At 40.8% G+C, this 27900-nt stretch overlaps 1 protein-coding gene and 1 long non-coding RNA gene across 4 annotated transcripts in view; one reads left to right on the top strand and one right to left on the bottom strand.

The window, feature by feature from the left end:
- Positions 1-667: 667 nt before the first annotated feature.
- LOC117026362 (aldehyde oxidase 2) overlaps positions 668-27900 on the bottom strand; it is a 72684-nt gene continuing 45451 nt past the window's right edge. The window contains exons 26-35 of one of the 3 annotated variants that reach the window (XM_033113105.1): positions 23153-23248; positions 21132-21260; positions 19266-19340; positions 18460-18512; positions 17209-17323; positions 15333-15398; positions 15033-15221; positions 12684-12851; positions 4137-4213; positions 668-2407 (exon numbers count right to left, since the gene is read on the bottom strand). In XM_033113105.1, the coding sequence (XP_032968996.1) occupies positions 4160-4213; positions 12684-12851; positions 15033-15221; positions 15333-15398; positions 17209-17323; positions 18460-18512; positions 19266-19340; positions 21132-21260; positions 23153-23248 (945 nt within the window). In that variant the 3' untranslated portion in view covers positions 668-2407; positions 4137-4159. The remainder of the gene's footprint in view (positions 2408-4136; positions 4214-12683; positions 12852-15032; positions 15222-15332; positions 15399-17208; positions 17324-18459; positions 18513-19265; positions 19341-21131; positions 21261-23152; positions 23249-27900) is intronic. The other 2 variants (XM_033113104.1, XM_033113106.1) reach the window with 2 other exon arrangements.
- The window catches only part of LOC117026363 (uncharacterized), a 60399-nt gene continuing 57411 nt past the window's right edge, over positions 24913-27900 (top strand). Inside the window, exons 1-2 of the long non-coding RNA XR_004423732.1 lie at positions 24913-24966; positions 25121-25175. This is a non-coding gene — a long non-coding RNA (uncharacterized LOC117026363). The remainder of the gene's footprint in view (positions 24967-25120; positions 25176-27900) is intronic.

Consider the following 27900-nt stretch of genomic DNA (forward strand, 5'->3'; position numbering starts at 1 on the left):
GTCTTGCTTTGCACTCAGTGATATCTTGATAACAACTCATTCAACGTTGTGTAGGGAGACTGCAAAAATGCCTTTATTTTCTGTCTCCAACTATTTCTGCCGAATTTTTTACTTCTCTTTCACATCTTGAATCAGAAAGCATACCTTTTTGCTATTTGTTTACCCAATTATATGAGACTGAGCAAGTGTTAATTTTCACTGATCCTGGGGTAGAGCTGGGAGCAAGTTGTTTTTCCTTTACAGGAGAGAAAACCCACTCAGAGTACCGAGGCTCAGAAGGCAAGAGTACAAATGCCTCTTGGACACCCAAGACCCCAAGGGAAGAAATAGGAGGACCCACAGAGCCACGATGAGCGTTTAGGGTCATAGTTCCTCACGATTGTGGGTACCTGGGTGCTGCTGATATGGGGCAGGGGGTGGAATTGTCTAGACAGAGAAAAGGGGAACAACATCTCGCTTAGTAGGTCCAGCTGGTGTAACAGGGGCAGGAACCAGGTGCCCTAGACTTCTCCTAACACAACTTCCCAACATTTGGCCTTTGTGTCCCGTCCATGTGTTGGACCAGCCGAGAATAGCTCAAATTTTGACAAGAGTGGCTGGGCATTCTGGGACCAGCTATTCCTGAAGGGAAAATAAATAAATAAATAAATAAATAAATAGTAGCTAATGAAAGTGGTTACACTATGCTTGTGTGAGAATTGGCTGGATGGCGATGGTCTGAGAGTAAGTCTTTGCGCTATATACCGTTTCATATTTTTGAACCACGTGAATGTATTAATTAGTCAAAAAATCTAGTAAAGTTTCATCCTTTAACAATGCTTATTGAACCCAAAGAACTGGCTTAAAGCATCTGGCTTCAAATGTGTCTTTTAAAAAAAGTATTTTATTCATATCCATGCCATCCAGATTTTAGGGCACCAATTCACCCAAACAATTTTTATTCAGATCCCTCTATTTTTAATGTTTTCTAGTTCTCAGTGATGACAAATGGAAAATGGCCAGCAGCCATCCGTAGCTCTAACAGACCAAATTAAACAAATGACAAATTATAGTCACCATCATTTAAAATGATAAAACACATTTCTCACATTCATATTAGATTATACAGTTAAGGATTTTATTTTCAAGAGCCAATATTGTTTTTATTATTTTCAGCTTATTTCACCCTGACTACTCCCTCTAAATTCCTCAGCTCTTCTGCTCATGTGTGCAAAAATCTTGTGTGATTTTTGTCCTGTCCACGACCCTCTGCTCCTGTCTCCTTTCTCTTTGTGCCCCTGTCTCACTTCCTCCCTTGGACTCCTGTGGCCCTAGTGGGGCCTACAAGTCATTGAACGAACGGGCCTTGGACAGCTGTATCCCAGTCCTTTCAATCAGACGGGCTCTGTGGCTCCTGTGACCTCCAGCCTCCTGCAGCCTGTACCGAATGCCTAATCTTTACCTTGTCTCACTGATCACCAAGCCTCTCAGCTCAGCCTCTCCTCCTCCATTTACTTCAGGAGTCAATGCCGACAAAGCCTTGGTGAGCCTGGTCATGTGAATTCTGGCTGATAGAGGATCAGTTTACCCCTATCTTTCTGATCAAATAAGGCCTAATTCGTTTCTCCTCTGAAGACCTCTAAAACTCAGAGTAACGGAATTTGGTGGATCTTGCATGTTTTCAACGACAACATTGGCATGATTACAATTTAGAATTCTTTTGCTCTGTGTTACCCACTTCGCTATACGGGAAAGTGAGCAATGAAGTATTTCTGAAACTCTGATACCAGATCGCATGTTTTTCATAAACAAATTAAAAAAAAAAAGGGTTTTGTGATATATTGAAAATGTTTTTACGTTATTTTTTACCCCCAAATTCCAAAGGATTGTTAACCAGTTGAATAGCTGATCTACACAAGGAAAATACCAATCCTTTGCTGTCAAATGCACATACACAGACACATAGCTAATCCACAGTAAAACCCAAACCAAACTCTTTTGGTAGAACTCTTCTGGTGTCCCTACCTGTGGCCACTGCATCAAACACATCCCTGGAAAAAGTAATCACATGTTTATCTACTGAGAAGTGTCTTTCATTCTAGGATTGTAACTGCTATTACCAGTCCAGTTAGATTGGATGGACATACAAAGGAAAATTTTGCTTCTACAGCAATATTTACATATCTTCAGGAACAAATCAACATTCAACTTGATTGCTGGAACTATTGCAGTGGTTTGTTCGGTGGCCTCTAAGCTAGAAAGTCTAAGTAAATTATTTGTAAATAATGATTCATCTTGTTAATGTAATTAGGCTTGAATAATGTTTCTAAATTTTGTGTAATTTTTTTTCACAACAGTATAAGAATATCAGTGTGGATTCCAATTAGGATTAATAAGTCATCTTTTCACTTCTGAAAAATTGAAACACCTGGGAAAAAAGAAAAGAGAATAATTATAAAATTGTGCAAATTCTCAACTTTTGTATGTGAGAACAATAAATAGCTGAGAAGTTGGATTGGTAAACTTTACAGATATGAATAAGTACATTGAGGTAGTTATTTATTCTTCCTTACCTCTCCATGCCTTCATTTTTAAAATAAGAAGCTGGATGAGATCAGAGATTTTCACACATTTTAACAGTGGTTTAAAATGTTATGGGGAACACACACACATATATGATTTCAGAGTGGTATAAATTTAATAAGGTCAATTTAACACTTGCTTATAAGACAAATATGAGAACACTTATGTTACTCGGAAGAATGTAAAAATTTGAAATTGTAGATAAATGATGACAGTTAAAGATTCAGAACACAATTTATATATACATTTTGTTTTAATTGTTCAACATGGAAAAAATTCTGCACACAGAAATAGTTGTAAGTAGTAAAGTGGCAAGAGGTTTTTCTTGTTTTGTTTTGTTTTTGTTTTTTAAATTTGACTTGCAATCTGAGGATGGTCTTTATTTTAAAATCTGTATGAAAACTTGACAACCCAGTTCATTCATTGGTGATCTCTAATTTGTTAAAATTTGGCTTTAACGTGTGTGTGTGTGTGTGTGTGTGTGTGTGTATCTATCCTTTACTGAGTACTAATGTCAGAGAGCTATACACTTTACATGCCTTGTTTTTGCATAGGAATTAAATGGATTTGCCATCATCGTCACGTTTAACTTTAATACTTAGAGAATGGTAGAGAGAGAGAGAATAACTAAAGAATTCAGGTATTCTGCCCTCCATACCTGGGTGTTTGTTTTAAATTACTATTTTATAATAATTTATAATACAATTTTAAATATTGCCTATTTTGATTATTGTTGTTATTGTGAAAGAATAAACAAAGATCTCATCAATTATTAAGTCTACTTTAGCAAATCCATCAATGTAAACTCTTGTCTGACAAAGTACGATGCAATTAAACGTATATATGTTAATACTTGTGGGTTTTTTTAGAATTTTAGTATATGTGCTGCCGAAGCGAGCATGGTTTTTTTAGAATTTTAATCAGAAGATTAGAATTTGATGGAAAAAACTTTGTTTTCTCTGAATCTGTGATGTACTTCTCTTCTGTTTTCATGTTTTTTTTTTTTTTAATGTAGTCCATTAAGTGTGCCGAAGAGCAGAAGTTTAATTTTCTAACAATGAAAATCTGTTTCTTTTATCAGCATATATTTCCCAGGTAGTTTCAGGGTAGGTTGACTCTCCAAAGCCTTCAGTGTTCTGCATTTTGTGTTAAACAGCAGTCCAAAATCATAGCAGTTGAACTCAAGGAATACAAATAGGTAACTCTTTCAAATAGCACTGGCTAATTATAAATGTAATAATCAATAGATTTTAACGTGGTGTTTTGCATTCAAGTTGTGATTCTCAAAGCAATTGGGGAGTAGGATCTTTAAAATATCTTAATCCACAGCATTGTCATTTTAAATTTTATTTTAAAATAAAAACTTATTTCGGGTTAAACACCCTGACTTTCCTTTGTCAGCATCGATAACCATGCTTGTTTAGTGTTAAAGAATTAAAATAATGGATAAGATATAAAAATTAAAGAACACTTGCGCAATCCTGAATTTCCATAAAACACAGTTTGAAAGTCACTGGACTGGCTGATACATTTTTTTTCTTTCTGAGTAATTAGCTTCAGCTTATTGATCTTACCTTTTAAGGAAATGACATCAGTGTTATGCTATAGGGATAGACCAAGGTTTAAATGTCTTAGGGTCATCTCTTGGGATCTAAGAAAGAAAGCAAATTCAATACTTAATATCATAATACCATTGCAATATCTCATCAGGAAAATCATATCAAATCTGTAAGTTCTGGAAAGAATTTCTGATGGAAAGAGGCATAATTTTTTGGGGGGAATGGGACTGTACCATTCCTTTCAAGTGGCAATTCTGAAAAGACAGTGGGTCAGTATTGTGCTTTTTGCTGCACTTAACGTTGCTAAGTAAGACGGTACTTGGATTTGTTACCTATCTTCTTTGCTTCCAAGATGTGAATCCCAAAGGCAATTATATATCCTATGAAAACATTTGCAGGGTAGGGGTGGGGGATGGAAAAGGGAAGTGGTTAGGCTGAGTTGTTTGCTTTGGAGCCTGTAGACCTGGACACCTGTGCAGTGACTGAGAACAGCCCGTCTACACCTTCAGCCAAATGGTTGGAGTTGTACCGAACCTTAGCTAGTTAAACCCCAAGATCATTTCAATATCCTGGGCTACAAAGTCCCAAGATTCAACTTGTTTATTTTTCGTTCTTGTGGCTCCCAATTCCTGTTTCCTCTGCTGGGAATTCTCCCCCTTAGGTTTGGCCCAAAAGCAGAACATATATTCCACACCTCTGTTGTTGTCATGTTTTTGTTTGAAGAGTTGACTTTTAGTTACAAACGTGTTAAAAACACAAATTTTCCACAAGTAATGGAACGTTATGAAGATTCTGAAAAGCTTTTCTCCTAATATTTATTTCACAAAAATACAAAAAGAAGACAAAAACCCAAAGTAAACAGAAGCAACAACCCAACTCCTGTCAGTATATCTTCCATTCTTATTGTTTGCTCTTAATCTGTATTGAAATATAAATGGGGGCTATGCTTGCCTTTTTAAAGGGACTTCCTTGATTCTCTATGTAGTTGCTGCTATGGGAGTTGCTTGGCTATCTTATTTAGAATCAGCTTGTTTCACTTGGGCTGAGCTGGACACTGGACAAAGCTCCTCAGTCTAGTCTGAGGTAAATTCAGGTCAACTCTTTTGCTAAAGGTGGATGAGAATTTTCAGTCTCTTCCAAAATCTGCTTCCTATTCTTTTCACCCGACCTGAGTTCCTGGAACACCCTCTGCTTTGGGATTCAGATCAATACTCATTTTCTTGACTACCCCAGCTTTCTTGGGTATCACCTACTCCCTAGCTCCTTGAGTGAGGACATAACTTTCTTTTGTGGTCTCAAAGATCCAGACCTGGGATTTAAGCTGCTCTTTGTTGGCCTTTGGTGATCTTCCCTTTATCTTCTCCTTGTTTGGTGTCATCAACCCCTTCCTCCCTCCTCCTCTTTCCCCCTGGTTGGTTCTTGATAGCTATAATCAAGGCGATATATTCATGATGGCCATCAAGACCGATTCCCCTTTTAGTGAAATCTCAGCTTCTGAGATAGGTCTGAGCCCAATCTCATTGGTGTGGAGGCCTAGTGTCAGTGGTAGTTGCCATCAGTCCAGGATTCTTCATCATCATTATCTTGTGGTGAAGGATTAACTCAGCAGGCCTGGGCTGTCCAAACAATGCACATTCTAAAGAAAGGTTTAGCCCTTGACCAGCTCCTGAGAACTAACACCTAAGCCCTTGACATGTCCTGCCTGATAAGAGTGTCTTTGTTCACCTGAGGCCTTGGGCCATATGGTATCATTTGACCTCTGGAAGGGCTGGACACTGAGTAACTAAGGTCAGCTATGCAGGTGACCTATATGCCTCTTTGACTGAGCCCTAACAATAAGAACCCTGAACGCTACGCCTCATGTGAGCCTCCTAAGGTTCAGGTGAGCTTTGCTTTGTGCCTTTTCTCACACATCATTACTGGGAGAATTAAGTGCCCTCTTTGGACTCCACTGGGAGAAGACAACTGGAAGCTTAAACCTGCTCTCTCCTGGACTCTGCCTTCTGTGCCTTTTTCCTTTGTTGATGCTAATCTGTATCCTTTCACTATAATAAACCATAACTATGAATGTAAGAGCTTTCGAAGTTCTGTGAGTCCCAATGAGTCACTGAAATTTGAAGGTGCTCTCGGCGAATGCTGACTCATCATCATCATCCATCATCATCATCGTCATCATCGCTTCCTGTGTGTGACAACTGCTAAATGTTTTTCACGTGTTATCTCATTCAAACCTTACAACCGCCATGTAATTAGAATTATTCTCTCCACATACTTTCCTCTCTCTTTTATAGATAAGGAAACTGAGTGATCAGAAACGTTAAACACATCATTAAAGGCAGAGCTGGGATTCCAACTCAGGTCCCTCTGACTCCAGGTCCATGACTTAACTAAGTTGAAACAGTGCACTGTTACTCTTTTCCCCGACCGGATCAGATGGCTGCCTTTTTCCTGTTTTACATTATGCATTGCTCATTCCCTCTCTTAATCTGAGGAATGCCTCCAGATTTGCCCTCTTCCTTTTTAGGTGCTTCCCTTCCCCTGATTCTCCCACCGAAAGGAGTAACCTTCCAGAGACCAGGTAGGGGAGTTTTTAGATACAAAAACACACATTTAATAACAGTATCAGATAATCCCCTTTTGGTAGTAAGAATACCTGCTGATGGAAAAAATCTTATGGTGAGTTCTATTGTTAGTAGCAAAGCACCATAAGCAATGATCAGATGTCAATTTTTATACATAGAATATTTTCATTTTCACCTATCAGATGATATATTTATTTTATTTTAACTAAATGTGCCCATTCTACAGATAGAAGCTGCTTTTGAACAAAGAATCAGCCTTTCAGCCACTGGATACTTCAGGTAAAAATTACAATAATATGTTGACTTAGCTGAGGCAATATGAGGTAACCCAATCACTCTGGGCCTCAGTTCCCTCATTTGTAAAGTAAATTTTTATTATGTGATCTCTGAGGTCCCTTCTAGGCCCCAAATTCTATGACTTCAATAGGTCTTTAAGCTACGTCCAAAGAAATATGAAATAATAAAAATACCACTCTTGGGTAAAAAAAAAAAAAAATTGTTTTAATGTGACTTACATCTAATCATCATTTAGTTTTCTTCATTGTGGAAATATAAAGAATAATATTCTTTACTGTGAACAGTAAAAAAATATCATTAGAAATAATTTGCAACTCAATTTTCCAAAATCTCCCTCCCTTTACCATAAAATCTTTCTATGTTGAAGCTCCTTGCTGGGCAAGAGGAGATGGATAGGATGGTCATCACCATTTATCAGTTGTGCAGTGGCTGTCCGTGGGAGGCCCTCTGTTAGATTTGAGTTAATTGAATGAAGCCCAGAGAGGAGAGCTGATTGTCAAATTCAGGACGTATGTGACATTAGCTTAACAATATAATGAAACAAACCACCAAACTACAGAGAGAGAGAGAGTGACAGAGAGAGACAGAGAGAAAGCAATAAAGCAAATCCTCATGCAGAGAGAAGAAAAGCCAAGATAAAGGCCCAGCCCAGTGCCCTGTACATAATGAGTTCTAAATTCCTGAGTTCAGTTACCCAAGAAGAGAGCAAATCAGCCCTCTAGCTGTGTACATCTTCCATTATAAATTAATGCATTGAATTACCAGTCCTTTTGTACCAGGTGGGGGGGTCCCTCTGGGAATGCTGATAAAAATCAATTGAGCTTCTTAACAGGCAGAGCTAAAGCTCTGTCACCCAGCATTGAAGAGAACAGATTCAGTCCCTGCATCCTGGGACAAGCATGTTCAACTTGGAATCAGTGAACCTCTTCCAAGAGAGTATGACAGGAAGGGAGGAGAAGAATATGGTGAAGAATGAGTACACGTCTGTCTGAGAGTGTGTGCACTGTGTGTTTGTGTGTGTGCATGCACATCTCATTGGAACAGGATGACCGGCTCAGCATTCTGAGGAAGAAAGTCACCATGGGCGCCTCCCCTCTGAGTTGCCTCGAGTCGTGTAGTCTGGCTGTGTTCCATCTCACAGAATCCATGTGACTGGGTGTGTGTGTGTGCAGCTAGGAGGCTCTGCCAGTTATCTGTGGCTTAGAGTTCAGCAGAATAGATAGGAGACAGACAGCATGTTGTGGGGGTAGGTTCCAGAACCATAGGAAATAGAATACAGTCTCCCAGCTCAGAGAAATGCAAAGCTGTGCATAGGATATGGGGTTGAAGACCAGTATTTGGGGATGAACCAGCTGAGGGTAGTGTAGGTAAACCAGGCTGCCTGAAATGCAGGAAATGTTTATATGCCTCTCTTCCTATATCTGGCAGGAAGGGTTTCCTTTGCTGAACTAAACAGGTGGTACTTTTCATGCTGCCAACTCGGAGTCTGGGCATCCAGAAATGCAAAAGAAGCAGAAAGGGAAAATGAAACACTCGGGTGGTGAGGGCGGTAGTGGTGTAGAGGGAAGATAGTCGGTGGAAGAAGGTTGGAGCAGGGTTTGCAGAGCGGGGAAGGCACAGGCCTTCGGAAACTGGACACTTGCCAACCTGAGAATAACAGGGGCAGGACAGGTATGGCCATTTTGAATTGAGTACTGGGCTAGAATGAAAGGACTTTTTCCCATTACTATAAAATCAGGGCTCAGCCTAACACACGACATAACCATTTATCGTGGTTGCAAGGATTCCTTATGAGTCAGCATTATGAAACTGCTTCTTCAAAATTTTGGGTGAGTGTTTACAAACTTGTTTCTAAGCTGAGTTGCCTGATTTTAGCTCCCAGGAGAGGGAAAAGGAATCTGCTAATTGGCTTTACGTGGCCTCCCACTATGACAGCCCACACATACCGGTTTCTGTAGTTACTTTAACAAATAATTTTTGCGGTTAGTGATAACAAAGTAACAAGGTTTTTGTATTTGCCCTACTACACCAATATTGCTAAGGCAGTATTTTTCTAATTATTAAGGCTGTGGAACTCTTCATGTCTCTGAATCCTAAAGATAAAACAAACAAACAAACAAGAAACCCACAAAAAAACCCCAAACCCCTGTTTCTAAGGAAAAGTCCTAATTTGAAAGCCTTAATTATGTATTTTCTATATATCTTAAAGGGAAATTTCCTTTTTTGAGGGTGGAATTTAAATGACTACACAAAACACATTTCCCAAGAAATACATTTTTCTTTCTTCTCTCATCCCCTCAAAGGAAATAATATATAGATATGATGTTTGTGGCCATGTCTGGCTGGGCCAGACTGCTCTGCTGGGCTCAGAGAAGAAACCATCACCAGCAGCACAGCTCTGACCAGGAGTTAACCACCTGAGCAAGGGCCCAGGGATGAAAGCCACAATCAACAACTGTGAGCAAGGTAACCAAAGCCACACAGGTAAAAAAGTTTTGATATAGTAAATGCTTGCTCAAATAGTAGAACTTTTTGTAACAAAAGTGCTCTAGCCTTCTTACCAATGCCTGCTTTTTGTTGAAGCTTGAAGCTAATTATCCATGAAAATGAGGCTGCAAGTTTTAATTAAGAGTTGTTTTTTCTGCCCTCAGCAAGTCAACTTGATTTAATATGGAAGCTCTTTTTAAGCCTTTGGGAGGGACACATTTTGAAGAAGGTCATTAATAGTTATGGACATTTGATGGGGACCTTAGCTCCACTATTTACAGGGTGACTTGTATTTACATAGTATTGTTACATGCATTTGAATGTATATTTTATTTAATCCCAAAAGGAGAAGTACTGAGTGTTTGACTGTTATTTCTGTTAAGGAAATAGATACAGGCAGGCTTTTATTTACCTTCTGGTTATAAGGAGGTTATTAAAAGAGGAGGTTTTGCACTTCCTAATGCTCATGTTCTAGTACATTCATCTTTTCACATGTCAGAACAAAATTATTTTGACAACAGTATTCGAAGGTCAAATGTAAAGAGTGTTAATATCTGTATTTGTCAAAAAAATTTATTTTGAATAATACAGCATTGTACGCCAGTGTGAATTATTATATATTTCAGTTAGAAAACCATGTTGTAGTTCCATCAATTGTAAATTCTCATAAAGGCTCAGATTTGTTCCAAGATGCTTTAAAGAGACTGGTCTGAATAGGGAGTCGGGTTATAAGAACTTCAGGAGGCCTGCTGTGTGAATCAACTATAATTTCTAAAGATCTGAAGAAGTAGACCTGGATTGTGATAGAGGCTAGTTGCCAGGAAAGCTGCAGAGTGGAAGTACTATCTAGGTTTCACCCTCTTGATGTGAAGATAAGTGGTGCAGCCACAGATTTCTATTTCTTTTATCTCTCTGCCAAGGAGAACAACAATTGCAACCTTTCAGTTACAAGTTTTTCTACCAGAGAGGCAAGATCAGAAATTTAAGAAGAAAGCCATTTATTTTTGAGGGTTACTTAGTCTTAGGCTACTTTAAATCCATTGAAACTACCTCAGGGCCTTTGCACTAGCTAGGCTCTGCCTTGAACACACCATTATCAGCTTTATACTTGCTCGTTCGCTTTATGTTTGCTATTTCACTTCATTCAGGCCTCGGCTGAAATGTGAACACGCAGAGAAAACTTCTCTAATAAACTATCTAACATAATCTAAAATCTCTCCCATTACATTCTAGCCCCCTACTCTTTTATTTTGCTTCACAGTATTTATCACCACCTGAAATTATATATTGTGTTTGTTTACTTGTTTACTATCTGGTTTCCCAAACAAAATGTAAGCTCCATGCAATCAAAGATTGACTGGCTCACTATTTCTTTACTTCCCTAGTGGTACCTGGCACATGGAAGGGGCTGAATAAATGTTAGATGAATGAATGACTATATGATGAATGATCAAAGCTGGGGCCATATCCATGATCCCTTTGACTCTAAGAAAGGGTTAGGCTAAGATAGAAAAATTTTGTTCTGTTGACACACAGGGAAACCCGGAGTCAGCTAAGCACTTAAAATTTACAGTAATTGTTTGACTTTCTCCTCTGCTACACTGTAAACAACTTGAGAGCAGGGACACTCTGTCTGGTTCACCACTGTACTCCTGGTATACCTCAAACTACGCAAGAAGGAAAGTATCAAATGAATTTCTTGAATATGATTAAAACATGAAAGATGAGTAGGGGTTAGCCAGGTGAGGAAAAGAAAGAAGATGGTTCCAAGCAGAGGGAGGAGCATGGCAGAGGCCTCTGTCCTTGATACAAGGAACAGACAGAAGAAGGCAAGTGTGGCTGGAGAGAGACAGTGGGGTCAGTGGGCCATGTGTGGCTGGAGAGGAGGGTAGGGGCCTGCCATGCTGGATTTTGCAGGTTATAGGCCTGGCAGGGCAAATGTAAAAGTTTTATCTTTAACGCAAGAGTAATGGGAACCTTTTCACCTTGTGTATGTGCTAGTGGCATGATCATGTTTGTCACACCACAAATCTCTGGCTGCAGTGGGTGTAGGGAGACCACTAAGAGGCTGCTCTGACCAAGGCTAGAGAGATGGTCGTTGGACTTAAGGTCTCTAGAGAGTAAGTTGAGATAGCTCTCTTTCATTTACTGCTCTATTCCCAGCACCCAGAACAATGCCTGGCACATTTTAGATACTCAACAAATGTTTGTTTAATGAATGAATAACACAGTGGTTAGAAACGGAGGATATAAACTTGTGCAAGAGATTGTTAGGGGTTAAAATGAACAGGACATGGTGAAGGGCTGGCTACTGAGAATGAGAGAGAGAAACATCAGGCCACTCCTAGGTTTCTGGTTTGCTTACTACATGAATGGAGGAGTATTGCCATTTCCTGTGACAGGAAGCAGCAGAAGAATCTATACTTTGTGAGTTTCTGGCCCTCTTTGTTAAGCCAAGCGTCAGGACTTCCTCCTCTCTGCTTCCCTGGGGAGGCCCCACTCAAGGCTGGCTTCTGGTTATCCTCTCTGTTAGTGTCCAGCTGAGGAAAGGGGGTCTCAGAACAGAGTAACTCTTGGATCTCTGAATTCTCCTCAATGATTCAAAGGGCCTATGTTCTCATTGTTTCAGATATATATGAGGTCAGTGGAATGGCTCTGAATATTTCGGTTCAGGATAAGTCTGAAGGGGAACGGTCACTCTCAACATGGTATAAGTGGTCTTAATAACAAGGGGCTTATTACTAAGAAGTTAAACATTCTGCCCGGCCCTCACCTTCAAAACTCATTCCATAAATAAAGATTATGAGTTTGTGGGATAGAGGACATGGGTTAGCTGTTTCCCTTTTGGGTTTAAGCTATTATTTTTTGAGTGATCTTGCATGAACAAGTATCTTTTCAATCCAGATTTCCTGTGAATTGGAGGCTCACCAGAGTCACTCCCAATTAAATCTCAAACATTTATGTCAGGGGTATCTTGATTTTGTAAAATGAGTATATCAATAAGGTATATTTTACATATAAACATATATGAATTCAAAGATGGTTGAAAGTACGTGTGTGGTTTCTGGTTAGTGGGATTTTAACTTTCATTTAATAATTTGATTAGGCACAGATTAGGGTATAAATTTACTTAAGAGGTCTAAGAAGCAGGAAATAGAAAAATCACCTAGTAGGAAAATAAGCAATAATTCCATACCATCTCTGTGAACCGATCTGCACAGGCCATTCGAACCCATTCTGGCGTTGCCGGGCTCTTCACTGTGAAGTGCTCGGCTATGTCCCTCTCTCTGCGTGCTGTGGCCACAGCATCAGCGATGGCAAAGAAGACAGCCGACCCCAGGAACATCCCGGACTCCCCCAGGCCCTTCAAGAAAGCACATTTGTTTTAGAAGCGTCTACACTAGACTGCAAGCCACTGAAAATCAGGGGCCAGGCCTTGGTCACCATGGTATCCTCACCTCCCAGCGCAGGGCCTTGCACACAACAGGTTCTCAATAAATGTTTGCTGACTGACTTACTAACTGCATGAAGCTTGAGTGCTCTGAAAAATCCCAGTATCATAGGAACTTACCATATCGTTAATCCTGTTTGAATTAAATCTTTGTTCTACAGGACAGAGAGGTAGGGGTGTGTGTGTGTGTGTGTGTGTGGTGATAGGTACCCTATGTAGAAAAACACACTCAGTGGATTGGATTGGCCAGCTTCATGAGCAAAGAGAAAAATGCCTCATTATGACTCCAAAGTTAGGAAGGCAGGGTTAAAAGAAAGAATACAAAACCTCAGTAGCAGATGATGGGTGCAAGCCCACCATGTGCAAGGAATCGTCAGGTGATATAAATGAGTGAAGTGAGCAAATGAAAGACCATCAGGAATAGTGGGGATTACGGTGAAGCAGAGATACCCGTATGTCCTGTCTGTAGGGGGCCGCGGTTCTTCGGTTCTAGCTAATTGTTGCCTTTCAGAAATGCAGCTGTAAGGATCAGATCATCCAATTCTTCAAGAGAATTTAGATACTCATTTTACCATAAAAATCCTTGACTTTAAAACACTCTGTGTAGAACAAAGAAAACACATCTGCAGGCTAGATTTGGCCCGTGGGCCCTGTTTGCAGCCCCTGAGCTAGAGACACTGACCCTGAATCCTGGCTTTTGCTCCCTGTGTCTCTCTGGGTGAGATGATGTCTCGGAGTCCCTCTTCCTTCATCAGTGAGATGCAGGCAATGACATCTACTTTACAGGGTGTTGTGAAGTTCAGGAAGCACAGCCCTTGGTACCTGGTTCAGTCCTTATTATTACTTAGTACACCCGTGGCACACCTGCAAACTCATGATTTTCCTGTGGGTCTGCCTATGAGTGGCTGGCCACAACCACAGGGACCCAAGGGCCCTGCCCGCCCTGTTACTCTTGGTGGCCTGAAAACTGCTCTCTGTGGGTTCTGAGCTTCCTTTCGCCTTTTCCCCAGTGGAGTGATTTCCAGCCCACTGAGAATCCATTGGCCCTTGTGATTGTCCTTCCTTTCAAATTTGCCCCACCTTATATGCCCAGAGGAAGTTCCTGGGCTGAAAGTGGGATCCAGTTTAGAAATGATAAAATTCCAGGAGATATAGGTGGACTCATTTATCTACTTATTTATTTTTGGTATGAATTTGCCACCCCTATAAGAAGTCTCCCAAAAGATTTTCAAGAAAATTTTAGCAGTACATTTCAAACCACTCTGAGGATGGTTTTCACATAATCTATACACAACAATGCAAATGCATGCTGACCTTTATTTTAATTTGCAATTTCATGACTTGAGCAATTACTGAGGGTGGGTGTCTTTGCTCCTGACACCGTTGACATCTGAGTCAGATACTTCTTTTTGGTGGGGGCTGTCTTGTGGATTAAAGGCTGTTTAGCAGCCTCCCTGGCCTCTACCCACTAGAAGTAACATCTTCCCTTCTAGCTGGGACAAACAGAAATGTCTGCAGGCATTGTCAAATGTTCCCAGGTGGGGGGGCAATTCCCCCCCTCCCCCCGCCCCCTTGAGAACACTGCTTTAGACCATTTGTGAGTATGGCTGAGGACCCTGAGCCCCTCTGAGCTGAGTGACTTGCCTAACAGCATAGGGTATTGGTGGGGCTGGGGCAGGAATCCAGGTCTTCTGAGGCCTAGTCCAGATTTCCGTCCAAGCTGCCACTGCTTTCTAAGATTTCAGTAGCATCATGCCTGCAACCCCATTTAATATTTTAGTCTTGTGGTTCTTAAGTGAAAATGTCCTAGGTAAAAATGTTAGTCTAGCAAATCAAAGCTTTTTGCGGAATTTTAGAGTTCTCTTGAAAGAGGATTTAATAAATAAACTTCTTGGCCCAGGATTGCCATTGGGTGGATCATTTATCTTCTCTGAATCTCTGAATTTCTCTGGATGAATCATCTCCAGATTCTAATAGTCTATCTTGATTTGGTCCCAATAACGGTTGACATTTATTTTTTATTTTGTCCACCTGCTTTCATTTATTATGCTGCCTGATCCATTACATTGTACAGTAGTAGATTTGGTTGCTTACCTTGGATGAATAGATGGTTAGTGGGGTGTGTGATGACGACAACAAGGAGACATTGAACTCCACTGGGACATCAGTGATGGTTGGAATTTTGTAGTCATCTGGGCCCCGAGAGTACAGGACACCTTCTGGGGAATATTTTAGCTCCTCAGTGGTATAAAGGCCCATTCCCTGAATAAACGAACCTTCAATCTGAAGGGGGAAAATGTCAAGCTCTGTGATACTGTATGCTTTTCAGAAGGCCTTTACCTACATCCCGGTGACTGTCAGGAAGCAGCATGCATCTCAGTGGCCAGCACCTACCTGCCCAATATCAATGGCTGGATTTAGGCTGCAACATGCATCCATGACGATGTCCGCTCTGATTTTCTGCCAACAATTAAAATTCCCTCAGCATAAAAATGTCAAATAAAGGTTTGTCACTTAAGGTTTATTCAAATGGTCCTAAATTATTACAGAGTTCCTGCTGGGTAGTTAACACTACATTGAACTCCATCAACATTAGAGGTGATAAGACATGTGCTACGCTCTCCAAATTTAGTGTTAGGACTGTTGATGACTCCAGATGGTCCTTTGCATTCATGGTTTTGATTCCTGTTAAGTGACTCTACAAGTCCATGGTGTGTTGGTATGTTGGAGTGTCACTTAGTAAATAACTGAGCCTGGTTGTTCATCTGATTCTCAACCCGCATTTGTTGTTCTCATATAATGCATGAGCTTATCTAGTCCTCATGGTTTGATGTAAGTGGTAAATTTTTTTTTATTAGTTTCAGGTGTACAAAACAATGTAATAGTTAGACATTTATCATTTACATCCCTCACACTGTGTCAATCCCCCTCCCCTATCTACTACCCCTCTGACATCCCACACAGTCGTTACATTTCCACTGTCTCTATTCCTAATGCTGTACTCCGCTTCTTGTAACCATATATATATATATATATATATATACAAAATTGTAATTGACATTCATTATTGCTCAGCTTCAGCTTCAGGTGTACAGTGCAGGGATCAGGCATCTACATCATCCCTGCAGTGGTCTCCCTAATGAGGTGGTAAATTTTTGCGTTTTGCCAAGGAACTCACATGTATGAATTGGGGGATTTCCAAGATATTAGAACATATTAAGAGCAAGTGTTGATACTTACCACCTTTGATTTTGCTAATCTACTTCCTTCCCTGAGAAATGCCACATTAAATCTGGGCCTTCTATTTTAGCACAGGGCATGTGCATGCAGATTGTCAAGGAGACACAGAAAGCCCATAAGGGCTTGTGGGCTATCTCAGGAGTATTTGAGTAGACTTTCCTTTTGCCCACATCTGGTGCTTGTTCTGGTAACATCATCATTCTCTGTTTAGGCCCATTTTGATAAGATTTACAAGTCAGTATTTGCAAAGTCCTCTCTAGTTTGTGTGAATTGACCATTTTTACACATATTTCAGGGCAAGATGGTTCAAGATGACGTTGGAATAATTTGTGTATGGAATTTAGATGTGTCGTCAGTCTATCCTGTAAATTTCCTAACAATTTACTATACTTTGGAGTATACTGTATTCTATTTAAAGTTTCTGTAATCTTTGTTCTCAGAATGGTATGTGGGGTATATTCATGGGTTTGTCTTTTATAATGGAAGGTGTTAACTTTTGCTTAAATGTGACTCCCTGTCTTCAATAGGTGGTCTCCTGGATGCCCAGTTAAATAGCAAACTCAAAATTATTTTCTCTCTCCTCCCCGCCCTCCCTCTCTCCCCAGTCGATTTCTTTAGAGGCTGGTAGTACCCTTGGGATAACTGACTTGGGAAAAACAGTATCACATTGCTATGTGCTTTTAAAATGTTTACTCAGGAGAATTTGCTAAATTACCTACACCTTCAGATTAGATAATTTGACCTTCCTTTAGAAACGGAACCCTTTTTTTTGCAAAAACTTTGGAAAGTGATTTCATCTAAAATGGAATAAGAAACAATGCATTTTAGGCTGTCATGAGCAATTTCCTTCTTGACTACTTCTTTGTAAGTGGAAATTAAAGATAAAGCTGTATCTCTAGACTTTCACATAGTACTGAAAGAAGCTTGTTCTTATTGTACAAGTGCTATATAATGAAATTTGGGCTATTAATGTACAATGCAATTTTGTTGTTGTTTTAACTTACCAAGAAGAAAGTTATATTGGACTTACCTTGTGAGCTCCTGTCAGGCAGTCAATTTCAACCTCAGAACAGGCCGCTCCATAGACATAGTATGGAAATGGGTCACCCTCCCCCTTCTCCCAGTCCATGAAGGCCTTGTAGCCCCTGGTAGAAGAAATAAAGCCTTTTATTAAGCTTGAGCGTGGGGATAGGGAGGGTGCAAACAATGTTGATTCCTTTTAAAACTTTACCAAAGTTTTATGATAGTGTTTCTTTTGATTGATGTTGTTTCTCAACTGCCTTTTCAACTCATTTAAACTGCTACCTGTATTTACAACCTAGCTCGTTACATCAACACCTCCCTCGCCTCCCTTTTAAAGAGGATACTCTTTGTGCTGCAGTTAGGATGCCAAAAAACAGACCTCACAGGTCTGTATCTTGATGGTTTAGTCTTGAGCTTTAGCTCTGCCTGTTAAGAAGCTCAATTGATTTTTATCAGCATTCCCAGAGGGACCCCCCCACCTGGTACAAAAGGACTGGTAATTCAATGCATTAATTTATAATGGAAGATGTACACAGCTAGAGGGCTGATTTGCTCTCTTCTTGGGTAACTGAACTCAGGAATTTAGAACTCATTATGTACAGGGCACTGGGCTGGGCCTTTACCTTGGCTTTCCTTCTCTCTGCATGAGGATTTGCTTTATTGGTCTCTCTCTGTCTCTCTCTGTAGTTTGGTGGTTTGTTTCATTATATTGTTAAGCTAATGTCACATACATCCTGAATTTGACAATCAGCTCTCCTCTCTGGGCTTCATTCAATTAACTCAAATCTAACAGAGGGCCTCCCACGGACAGCCACTGCACAACTGATAAATGGTGATGACCATCCTATCCATCTCCTCTTGCCCAGCAAGGAGCTTCAACATAGAAAGATTTTATGGTAAAGGGAGGGAGATTTGGAAAACTGAGTTGCAAATTATTTCTAATGATATTTTTTTACTGTTCACAGTAAAGAATATTATTCTTTATATTTCCACAATGAAGAAAACTAAATGATGATTAGATGTAAGTCACATTAAAACAAATTTTTTTTTTTTTTTACCCAAGAGGGGTATTTTTATTATTTCATATTTCTTTGGACGTAGCTTAAAGACCTATTGAAGTCATAGAATTTGGGGCCTAGAAGGGACCTCAGAGATCACATAATAAAAACTTACTTTACAAATGAGGGAACTGAGGCCCAGAGTGATTGGGTTACCTCATATTGCCTCAGCTAAGTCAACATATTATTGTAATTTTTACCTGAAGTATCCAGTGGCTGAAAGGCTGATTCTTTGTTCAAAAGCAGCTTCTATCTGTAGAATGGGCACATTTAGTTAAAATAAAATAAATATATCATCTGATAGGTGAAAATGAAAATATCCTATGTATAAAAATTGACATCTGATCATTGCTTATGGTGCTTTGCTACTAACAATAGAACTCACCATAAGATTTTTTCCATCAGCTGGTATACTAACAATATCCTACTGATTGAGTTCAGAAGTCTGAATTAAATAAATAAAATAGAATCCCGCTACACATCCCTGATGTAGACTCAGTTCACAGGGTATTTGGGGCTTCATTTCTAAATGTTAGAACTCTAGTAAGTGTGTGTGCACGTGTGTGCTAATTGTACCAATGAAATAATATATAGGGTATTGTAAAGTTGGATTAAATGAGTCATTTCCCTTGAGACTTACTCAATAGCCTTTTCCTCCTCCCTACTAAAAATATCAATTTTTTTTTTTTTTTTTTTTTTTGTGGCTTAGGAAGGCTTAGTCGTGTTTTCTTTTTTCTTATTTAAGCAAGGTGAGTAAGGCCTTCTGGGAATCCTTCATACACCTCCATTCTTCCTCTCAGTGATGCTGTTCCCTGCCTGCTCTCTCCATACATACCTGGTATGCATCACAGACCAGCCATCTCACCCTTTGGTGATCTTGCCCCTTGGCAGAAATCCACTCTTAGAAGAACTGTTGCTATACGGTGCACATGTACACAGCCATGGTGCTCTCAGCATTGGTTTGGGTTGTTTTCTCATTTGTGGTAAAACAAAATGGAACACTTACCCAGTCTTCCCATGTACCTTCTGGATTTTTCTTAATGATGGGCTCAAGACGTTTCAGAAGGATCTGACAAGCATTCTTGAAGGAGAAAAGAAGTGAATTGCCATCAGAGAAGAGCCCACTGGTTATGATTTGTGTGAAAGAATATTAATTGATAATTGATTAGGTCAGTGAATGCTTATGGAGTGCCTGATACCGACACACTGGGAACACCAAGACAATAACAGCACAGCCTCTGACCTTGAGAATAGTGTCAATTACTGGTGGGAAACTTCCTGCTTTACTTCCTGTGAAAATATAGGCTCAGTTGAATTTCTACTCTCAGTTCCCTCTTCTAAGAATATTCATGTTAATTTCTTTTCTCTTTTCCTACATTTTTCTACTTTCCTACATTTTTCTCTTTTCCTACATTTTCCTACTTTCTTTTGGGTTTGCCAGCCAGTAAAATAAATGGAACAAAATATTTTATTTTCATTCAAATTTGTCCTTTCCAAACTGCAACAAGGACATGCTGACATCCTTCTGGGTCTGAAACATTATTCAATTCTCTGTCCATCCCTTCATCTGTTCGTCCATCCACCTTCAAACTACTGCAATGATGCCCTGTGCTTTGGGTGTAAAGAGAAAAAATAATTAAGTTCGTTTTTATAATAACCTGAATCTACAAAGTTTCTGATACTCAGAGTAGAAACCTAAAACTCAATGTCCTAGAAGATGGATTAACACTTAGTTTGGGCTGACAACTCCCATACACACTGAGCTATTCCTATCTTATGTTTGATCCTACCCAAAATTGGATCTCATGAATTTGAGGTTTCCCACACATTTGTTTTGAGTGAAAGGTGTCTCTGGTTTTTAAGCCCCAAAGGCGTGTCCTCACAAAGATAAGATGGATTTGAAAGTATTTTCTCTTGGTAGCTTTAGTGCAATGTCCTGGGAATGAGGGAATATGCCTCCCATCACGTCCCAATGGAAAAAGTGGACAGTTTATAACAGAAGCATCGTAAATACATATTACTTCAAAAGTACATGCAATCAGATATTTGAATTAAGAAATATGAAGTCATGGTTCTCTTCTGAAAAAGTAGAAATTTAGCAGGCTTTGTTTTTGTTTTTAACATCAGTTAGAAATTTATAAAGAAAAAGGATGAGTACTCTAGTAGGACTCTACTGATACAGACACTTTAATTGTACCATATCTACCTGGCTGGGGCTCTGTCTGTCTACTTGCCTGCAGGAACTTGTTTGTGTCAGGGGAAACTTGCACAATTCTGCATTACTTGGTGTCCAGTTTTCCTCTTTCTATGTCTCCCAGGGACAGAGATTGCCTGTGTACCAAAATCCATTCTGCCCTTCCATAGTTGCTGGACATATGGTTTCTCACTACTCTACATTTCCCCAACCTCCCCTGTGGTTAGCTGTGGCCTCGGACTGGTTCTGCTAATGGAAGATGAATGGAAGTGATTTGCTTCACTTCCAGGTCTGGCCTCCATGCTCCCTCCTTTCCCTGGTTCACTGAAATAATGATGCTCAAGGCAACCTTGAAAGCCACGTGTTGAAGACGGAGGAATTACCGTCAATCTCGGTGCTTAAATGAGTGAACATTCCCTCTGGACTGTTACATGTACAACAAAAGGACTTTTGTTGTGTTTGACTTTTGTTGTGTTTCAGCCATTATGTTCTGGGTCTCTTTGTCACCTCAGTTTGGCCTACTCCAACTAATATACTCTCCCAACATTTTGGTAATCAGAAACCTATGTTCAGTGACATAGATGACTTCTCTGAAGCCACCCACCTGTGCCTGTATCCAGCTAAGAAAACCAGAGATGTGGTAAAAGTACCCAAGGAAAGACAGACAGAAGGAAGCACCTGCACGGCTCTGCCATTGACATCTGAACCGATGGATGCTGCGGTAGCAATTGTATTAGGCACTGTAGCTGTGCTTGTTTCACAGATGTGCATATAAGACATGGGTATTTTTAATTCACGGCTGGCCACCTATAAGGAAAATAAACATTTTCAAGTTTAGCAAAGAGTTCTGTAAAGATTTGAGTCATGATTGTTCTTAACAAAAAAAATTACTATTTTTATTATGTTCATAATGTCCTTTAAAGCATAAAATAACATGTCTTATAAAAATTAAAAACACTTTTTAGTAGAGCCCCATGCTGATTTTTGAAATGTTTTCTCTGTAATATTACACAGTGTTTCTTGCATTCAAATTTAGTGCATTTAGGATGTTAAGGATTTCCTTTTTTCTAAGTTTTACATGTGTAGAGGGTAGGACAAGTTGAGAGTAATTCATATTTATTTCATGGCAGTGGCAGGAAGAGAGACCGTGATTAGATTGACTGACTCAGAGTTTGGTTTTAAATATATTGGAATTAGTATCAGATAAACTTGGAATGACCCTGAGAGCCTGTCTTTTTTCTTGCCCTCATTCCCACCCTAACTTTAGCTTCTTTCCCCTTTTATTTGTTCCCATTTGCTTATATTCCTCTAGTATTTACTGTTTACTTTTTTCTTTTCTGTTCTTTTCCTTCCAGTTTCTCTAGCAGACACATCAATATATTTAATCAAGAAAAAATTTAAAAAAAGAAAGAAAGAAAAAGGAAGGACGGTAAGGAAGGAAAAGAAAATAGCATTATTTTGGCTGATGTCTATTTTTTTTTTTTTTTTTTGCAAATATGCTTTCTCCAGATGTCTGCAGCTATGCACTTGTTCCCAAATGTCTTCAGATTAATGCCATTCAATGATTAAATTTCCCCGGAAAGATGAAAAGAAAGAAAAAAAGAAAGAAAAAGAAAGGACAATTTTATTGGTTCTTGGTGATGAAAATCCAAAGGGAATTTATTGGGTCATATGACTGGGAAGGAAGGACAGATGGAACTGGTGTCATGTATGTCTCTATTTACGGGCTTTATGATTTCAACAGGGTCCTCTCAGAGCCTCTCATGTTTGCTTTTCTTTCTGATGGCCATGTTATTTTCAACAGTAGATAGGCTTCCTCCATGGCACAAGAGAATTGCCTCTGACAACTCCTGGTCTCTAGCATAGTAGCTAAATAACCACAGAAGAACAATAGTTCCTTTCTCCCAGAATCTACATATCAACCCCAGGAAAAGACTGATTGACCTTGCTTGGTCATGTGCCTTCTTCCTGGACCAATCCCTGCATCCAGTGGGATCCAGGAACCATAACTGGCCAGACCTGGGTCTTATGCATATATCTGTGGTCGTGGTTGGGGCAAGGAAGGTGATGGGGCCAGAATTGAGGTACCAGAATTGAGGAGTCCTTCAGAACTATGTGGAACATGAGAAGTGTATTCCAAAGGAGCTGAAGGGCTGGATAGTCAAAAGCTGTAGATTATACACTATAACAACCTAGTAAATTAGTCATAAAGTTAAATTTGTTCAACTTAAAGTATTATTTTTATCTCTGGGATTGTGTCTTCCTACATTATGTGTGTATTAAAATATCCTTTAAAAATTATAGGATGATGACAGTTGATGAAATACTTGTGCTTAAATACATTAGCAACCAATATTGTTATCCAAAATTTAAAAATTATACATACTGGTCTCAAAATAGACAAGTTGAGAAACTCCTACTCTAGGTAAGCCTGCATGCTACAACTACCACAGCACTGTAGGGGCTCATTACTGGTGTTTTCACTAACAGTCATCTCCACCCATGAACCCTGACCAAGCTCTATGAGTATTTGCACATGCATGTGATTTCTGCCACCTCAGCCATTCAAAGTTTTTCAACTAGTCAAAATATCAGGGTTTGAGTACAGGGAGTTGTTATTTACTCTAAAATTAGTGCCAAATGTCAGTCATGTCAATAATAATGTATAGAGATTAATGACTTACTTTTATTGATCTTACCTGTAGCATTTTGGTGTGAATACCTTGTCCCAGTTCACTGCCTCCATGAGTGACCAATACAGACCCATCTGTGTAGATATGAACGAGTGCAGCTGCCTAGTAAAACAACCCGGAAGGCACAGCTCAGTGCAAGTTTAGTGAAGGTCAACATAAAAAGTGAGGTAATACAACACTAGTCTTCTAGAGCGTGGAGGGTCAGAGAGACAAGCTTTCCTGGTAGGATTCTGAGGCTTACTTCTGCTTTGTACAAAATTTACGTGTAAAGAACATTCCTATATAGGAACCTGATTTTAGTAGAAGTCCCTTGGGATACTCAGGAGTTGTAGGTATCAGTTCCAACTATTTGAAAGTTGGTCCCCTGCTTAAAATCTCTGGCAAACCACTCAACTAGAGAATTAAACATTTTTAAGTACTTGCACATATTATGTGCCAACCTGGGCTCAGCTCTAGATGTGTAAAAGATGAGCAAGATGTGCTTCTTCCTCAAGTAGCTCACAGTGCAGTAGGGGGCCAGGCTGCAAAACTACTCTTTAGAGTACAGAACGATTTGTGAGATAAATGGGTGTGGCAGTAGGGGCCCTGGAGACCTGGGAGGACAGATTCAACTGCTTCTGCGAAGCTCAGGGGTTTCCCCAAGTGACAATTGAATGGAATCATGAAAGGAAGAAGGGTTTTCCACTGAGCAAGGTGGGTAAAAACTCCCCATTGTCTGTCAGGGAGAGCCCTGCTCCTTATTACAATATGAGGCCCTTCTGGATTAGGTCTCTTGTACTTTTCCAGTTTCATCCCTGTCTTTTCCTGCCTTGCTTCTAAGTCTGGCCTTCCCGCTGTTCCTTCCTGACCTGTGCTCTTGCTTATGCTGTTCTCTCCTCTACGTCTGCTCCCCAGCTTTCAGACCCACACCCCATGGTCTCTATTCTGTTCAAACTCCCCGAACACCTCTCCTTCCCCTCTGGGAAGGATCATTGACCCCTTCTCTGCACTTATTTTCACAGGGGTCTACTGGGTTGAATAGTGCTCCTCCCCCAAATTCCTGTCCACCTGGAACCTCAGAATGTAACCTTATTTGGAAATAATCTTTGCAGATGAGGTCATATTGGATTAGAATGGGCTCTAAAATTCAATGAGCATTGTCCTTATAAGAGGCCATGGGAAGACACACAGGGGAGAAAGCCAGGTGAAGATGGAGGCAGAGACTGGAGTTAATGTTACCACAAGCCAAGGAACAGCAGAAGCCACGAGGAGCTGGAAAAGGCAAGGAAAAATTCTTCCCTGGAAACTTCTGAAGTAGCATCGCCCTGCTGACATCTTAATTTTGAACTTCTAGCCTCCAGAACTGTGACAGAAAGGATTTATTGTTTTAAGCCACTCAATTTGTGGTGCTTTGTTTCGGCAGCCACCGGAAATGAATCTAGGGAGTGACCAGTTCTTTCATGAGAGTCTCTTGGAGGAAAGGCACCTGGTCTCGTTCATCTTTGTGTCCTAAAGAGAACTTTGAGCAGATCTGAATCACAGAGAGACTAAATAAATGTTTGTTAAACTGGAAAAATGGAAATGTGGTATTTTTCCTTCCAGGAGAAGGAGGAGGAATTAGGACTTCAGTCTGTTCTGTCTGGAGATGCCTGGAGGCCCAGGATGGCTTGGAGGGGCTCCAGGGCATCAAGGCTTAGAGGTGCTAATAACAGTATTTATTCATTGTGGGCCTTTTGAGTCCCTCTGAGGACAGTGCTTCTCATACCTACTTTAGGGAGAAGGTGTTCCAGCTTTGTGAGTCATCAGCTGTCCTGGAATAACACGCTTCAGCTCCTAGCCTGGTGATTCTTTTTAAAAATTTTTTTACTAAAATTTAGCCAACATACAATATTATATTAGTTTTGGGTATATTCAATTATTGTAATCTTTATTTCTGACTGGTTCTTTTTTCTGTTTTCTGTCTCCATTTTTGTGTTTCCTGTCACTTTGTTGCAGTCCTCACTGAGATCATCGAGCATCCTTATAACCAGTGTTTGGAACTCTGCATCTGGTAGGTTGCCTGTCTCCATTTTGTTTAGTTGTTTTTCTGGAGCTTTGTTCTGTTCTTTTATTTGGGACATTTTCCTTTGTCTCCCCATTTTGGCTGCCTCCCTGAGTTTGTTTGTATATATTAGGCAGGGCTGCTATGTCTCCCAGTCTTAGTAGAGTGGCCTTATGTAGTAGGTGTGCTGTGGCGCCCAGTAGTGCAGTCTCCCTGTTCACTAGATCCAGGTGATCCAGGTGTGTCCCTTGTGTGGTTGTGTGTATCTTCTTGTTATAGTTGAGTCTTGGTTGCTGTTTGCACATCAGTGGAAGGGACTGATACTCAGGCTCATTGTCTGTGAGGACTGGCCATGACTATCGTGAAGGAGCTGTGGTGCAGGGCCTGACCCTATGGAGCAGGATTCTCTTTAGCAGGGCTCTGGTGCTTGCCCAGTGTGCCCTTTGGGTGTGTCATCCTTGGAAGCACTTGGGTGATGCTCCAGCTTGATTTGAAGCTGACCATTGGGTGTGCCAGCCCCAGGGCTACCTGGGAGGGACCCCACTGCAAGGCAAGTTCAGCCGCAGCCTGCATGAGCCACAAAGTAATCTGCAGATGGCCACTGCCTGTGCTGTGCTTCGAGGTGCCTTGAAAGGCCAAGCTGCAAACCAAAGCTGGCTGCCTCTAGTGCTGGGCTTAGGGCTGCTCAGCCAGAGGCATGGGACATGCTGAAGCCAGATGCTGCTTGTCTGGGTTTTGTGAACCTTTGTGAGGCCTTTGGAAAATCTGCAGCGTGAGCCAAGGCAGATGGTTTGTACAAAAAAAACCACCAGAAGTGGCTTGGGTGTGCCTGAAAGCTGGGTGGGGCGTGGTCTCAGAATAACCCAGGGCCAGGTAATGAATGGCCTTAGCCAGGTTGATGGAGACTCTGGTATGGCCTTCACCTGCGTCTGCACGCAGAGAAGGGGTGGGCTCAATAAAAAAACAATGGCTTCCACTACCTCCTCCGTCCGGGAGAAAGCTGCCCCTCCAGCCCTTCTAAAGCCAGAAACTCAGTTCCTCTCTCTAAGTCCCGTTAGCCTTTTGAGCTGCTGTCCCAGTACTGGAGTTCAGAGCAAGTGAGCCATCAATGAGTAAGTCTGTGTGTGGGCCCTGCAAGAGGAGTGCTTGGGAGTGCAGTCGCCCTCTGGCTCACTCAGCCACAATCTCTGCTGGTTTTCTCAACCAGAATTTATGGGGACTCCTCTCCCCAGCACTGGAACCCTGGGCTGGGGAGCCTCGTGCGGCACTGGGACCCCTTGCTTTTCCCTGGGGGGACCTCCACAGCCAAGATATCCCTCCGACTTTTAATGGTCACACGTAGGTAAAGGACCAGCCTATTTTGCATCTGTGCCCCTCCTACTAGTCTTGAGGTGGCTTCTGCTGTATGTCCTCAGTTGTAGGGCTGTAGTTCAGCAAGACTTCAGGCGATTCTCAGTGATGGTTGTTTTGTGGTTTAGTTGTAATTTTGATGTGATCGTGAGAGAAGGTAAGCACAGTGTTTACCTACTCCACCATCTTGACCATAAAAAACAGGTCCTGGTTTTTACAGAGTTCTCTCCTTGGTAATTTTATGTAGTCCCAGGAATGATTACATCTGGAACAAATTCATCCGAAGTACCTGTTAGTTATCTCTTGCCTGACGGTCCTACTCTGAGCTTCTCTGATGATCACCTTTTACTCTTTTAAAACCATTTCTGCAGGGAGTGTCCTTGTGCACATATCATTATATGACAAGCAAAGTCATACCTTGAATCCTCCCTAGCCTGGTGATTTTTGAATGCGTCAATTTGGAATTCTGTGGGAAAGCTGGAGGCCTTTCAAATGGAGACTTAAAGTCATTGATTGATTTAAAGTTTTTTTTGTGGTGAGATGAGAAATTGGCAGGAAGTAGGTTGTGGTTTAGGTGAGGGGCAGCCATGCAGGTGAGGGGAGGTGTGTTATAATGAAAAACAAATATGTGGTCTCTGCCCTGGTTTTTGGCACAGAGTTCCTAGAACTCTTGAATTTACTGTCTTTTGTATGCTAATGAGATGACTGTTGTGGGGAACCTAGATTGCTTGGGGAGGTGGGGAATGGCTGCCAGAAAACCTACCACTGGTTAGAGAGTCCTATCTTATAGCCCTACTCCCTGACCTCCAGGGAGGTGTTAGAGACTAGAGATTGAGTTCAATCACCAATGGCCAATGATTTAATCAATTGTGCCTATGTAATGAAATGTGCCTATGCAATGTAAAAACCCTGAAACAACAAGATTCTGAGAGCTTCTGGGTTGGTGAACACATCCACAAGCTGGAGGGCAGTGTTACTGGATGGAGATGGAATGATAGCCCCAGGCCCCTCTCCCATACCTTGCCCTATGCATCTCTTCCATTTGGCTGTTCTTGGGTTGTATCATTTATAATAAACTGGAAATAATCATAGGTAAAGTGCTTTCCTGAGTTCTATGAGTTGTTCTAGGGAATTACGAAACCTGAGGGGGTGAGTAATGGAAACCCCCAAATTTGTAATCGGCTGGGCAGAAGTTCGAGTAAACTGGACACCCCATTTATGCTGGTGTCTAAAATGGGGTCAGTGTTGTGGGGCTTAGCCCTTGACCTATGGGGTCTGCGCTAACTCTGGATAGTCAGTGGGTGTCTGAGATCTCCGGGGGCGAGGGAAGGGCTGTGCTGGTTGTTCCAGGAACACAGCCAAGGGCTTTACAGTCATTATCTTA

The sequence above is a fragment of the Rhinolophus ferrumequinum genome, chromosome 8 (assembly GCF_004115265.2).
Source record: "Rhinolophus ferrumequinum isolate MPI-CBG mRhiFer1 chromosome 8, mRhiFer1_v1.p, whole genome shotgun sequence".
NCBI lineage: Eukaryota > Metazoa > Chordata > Mammalia > Chiroptera > Rhinolophidae > Rhinolophus > Rhinolophus ferrumequinum.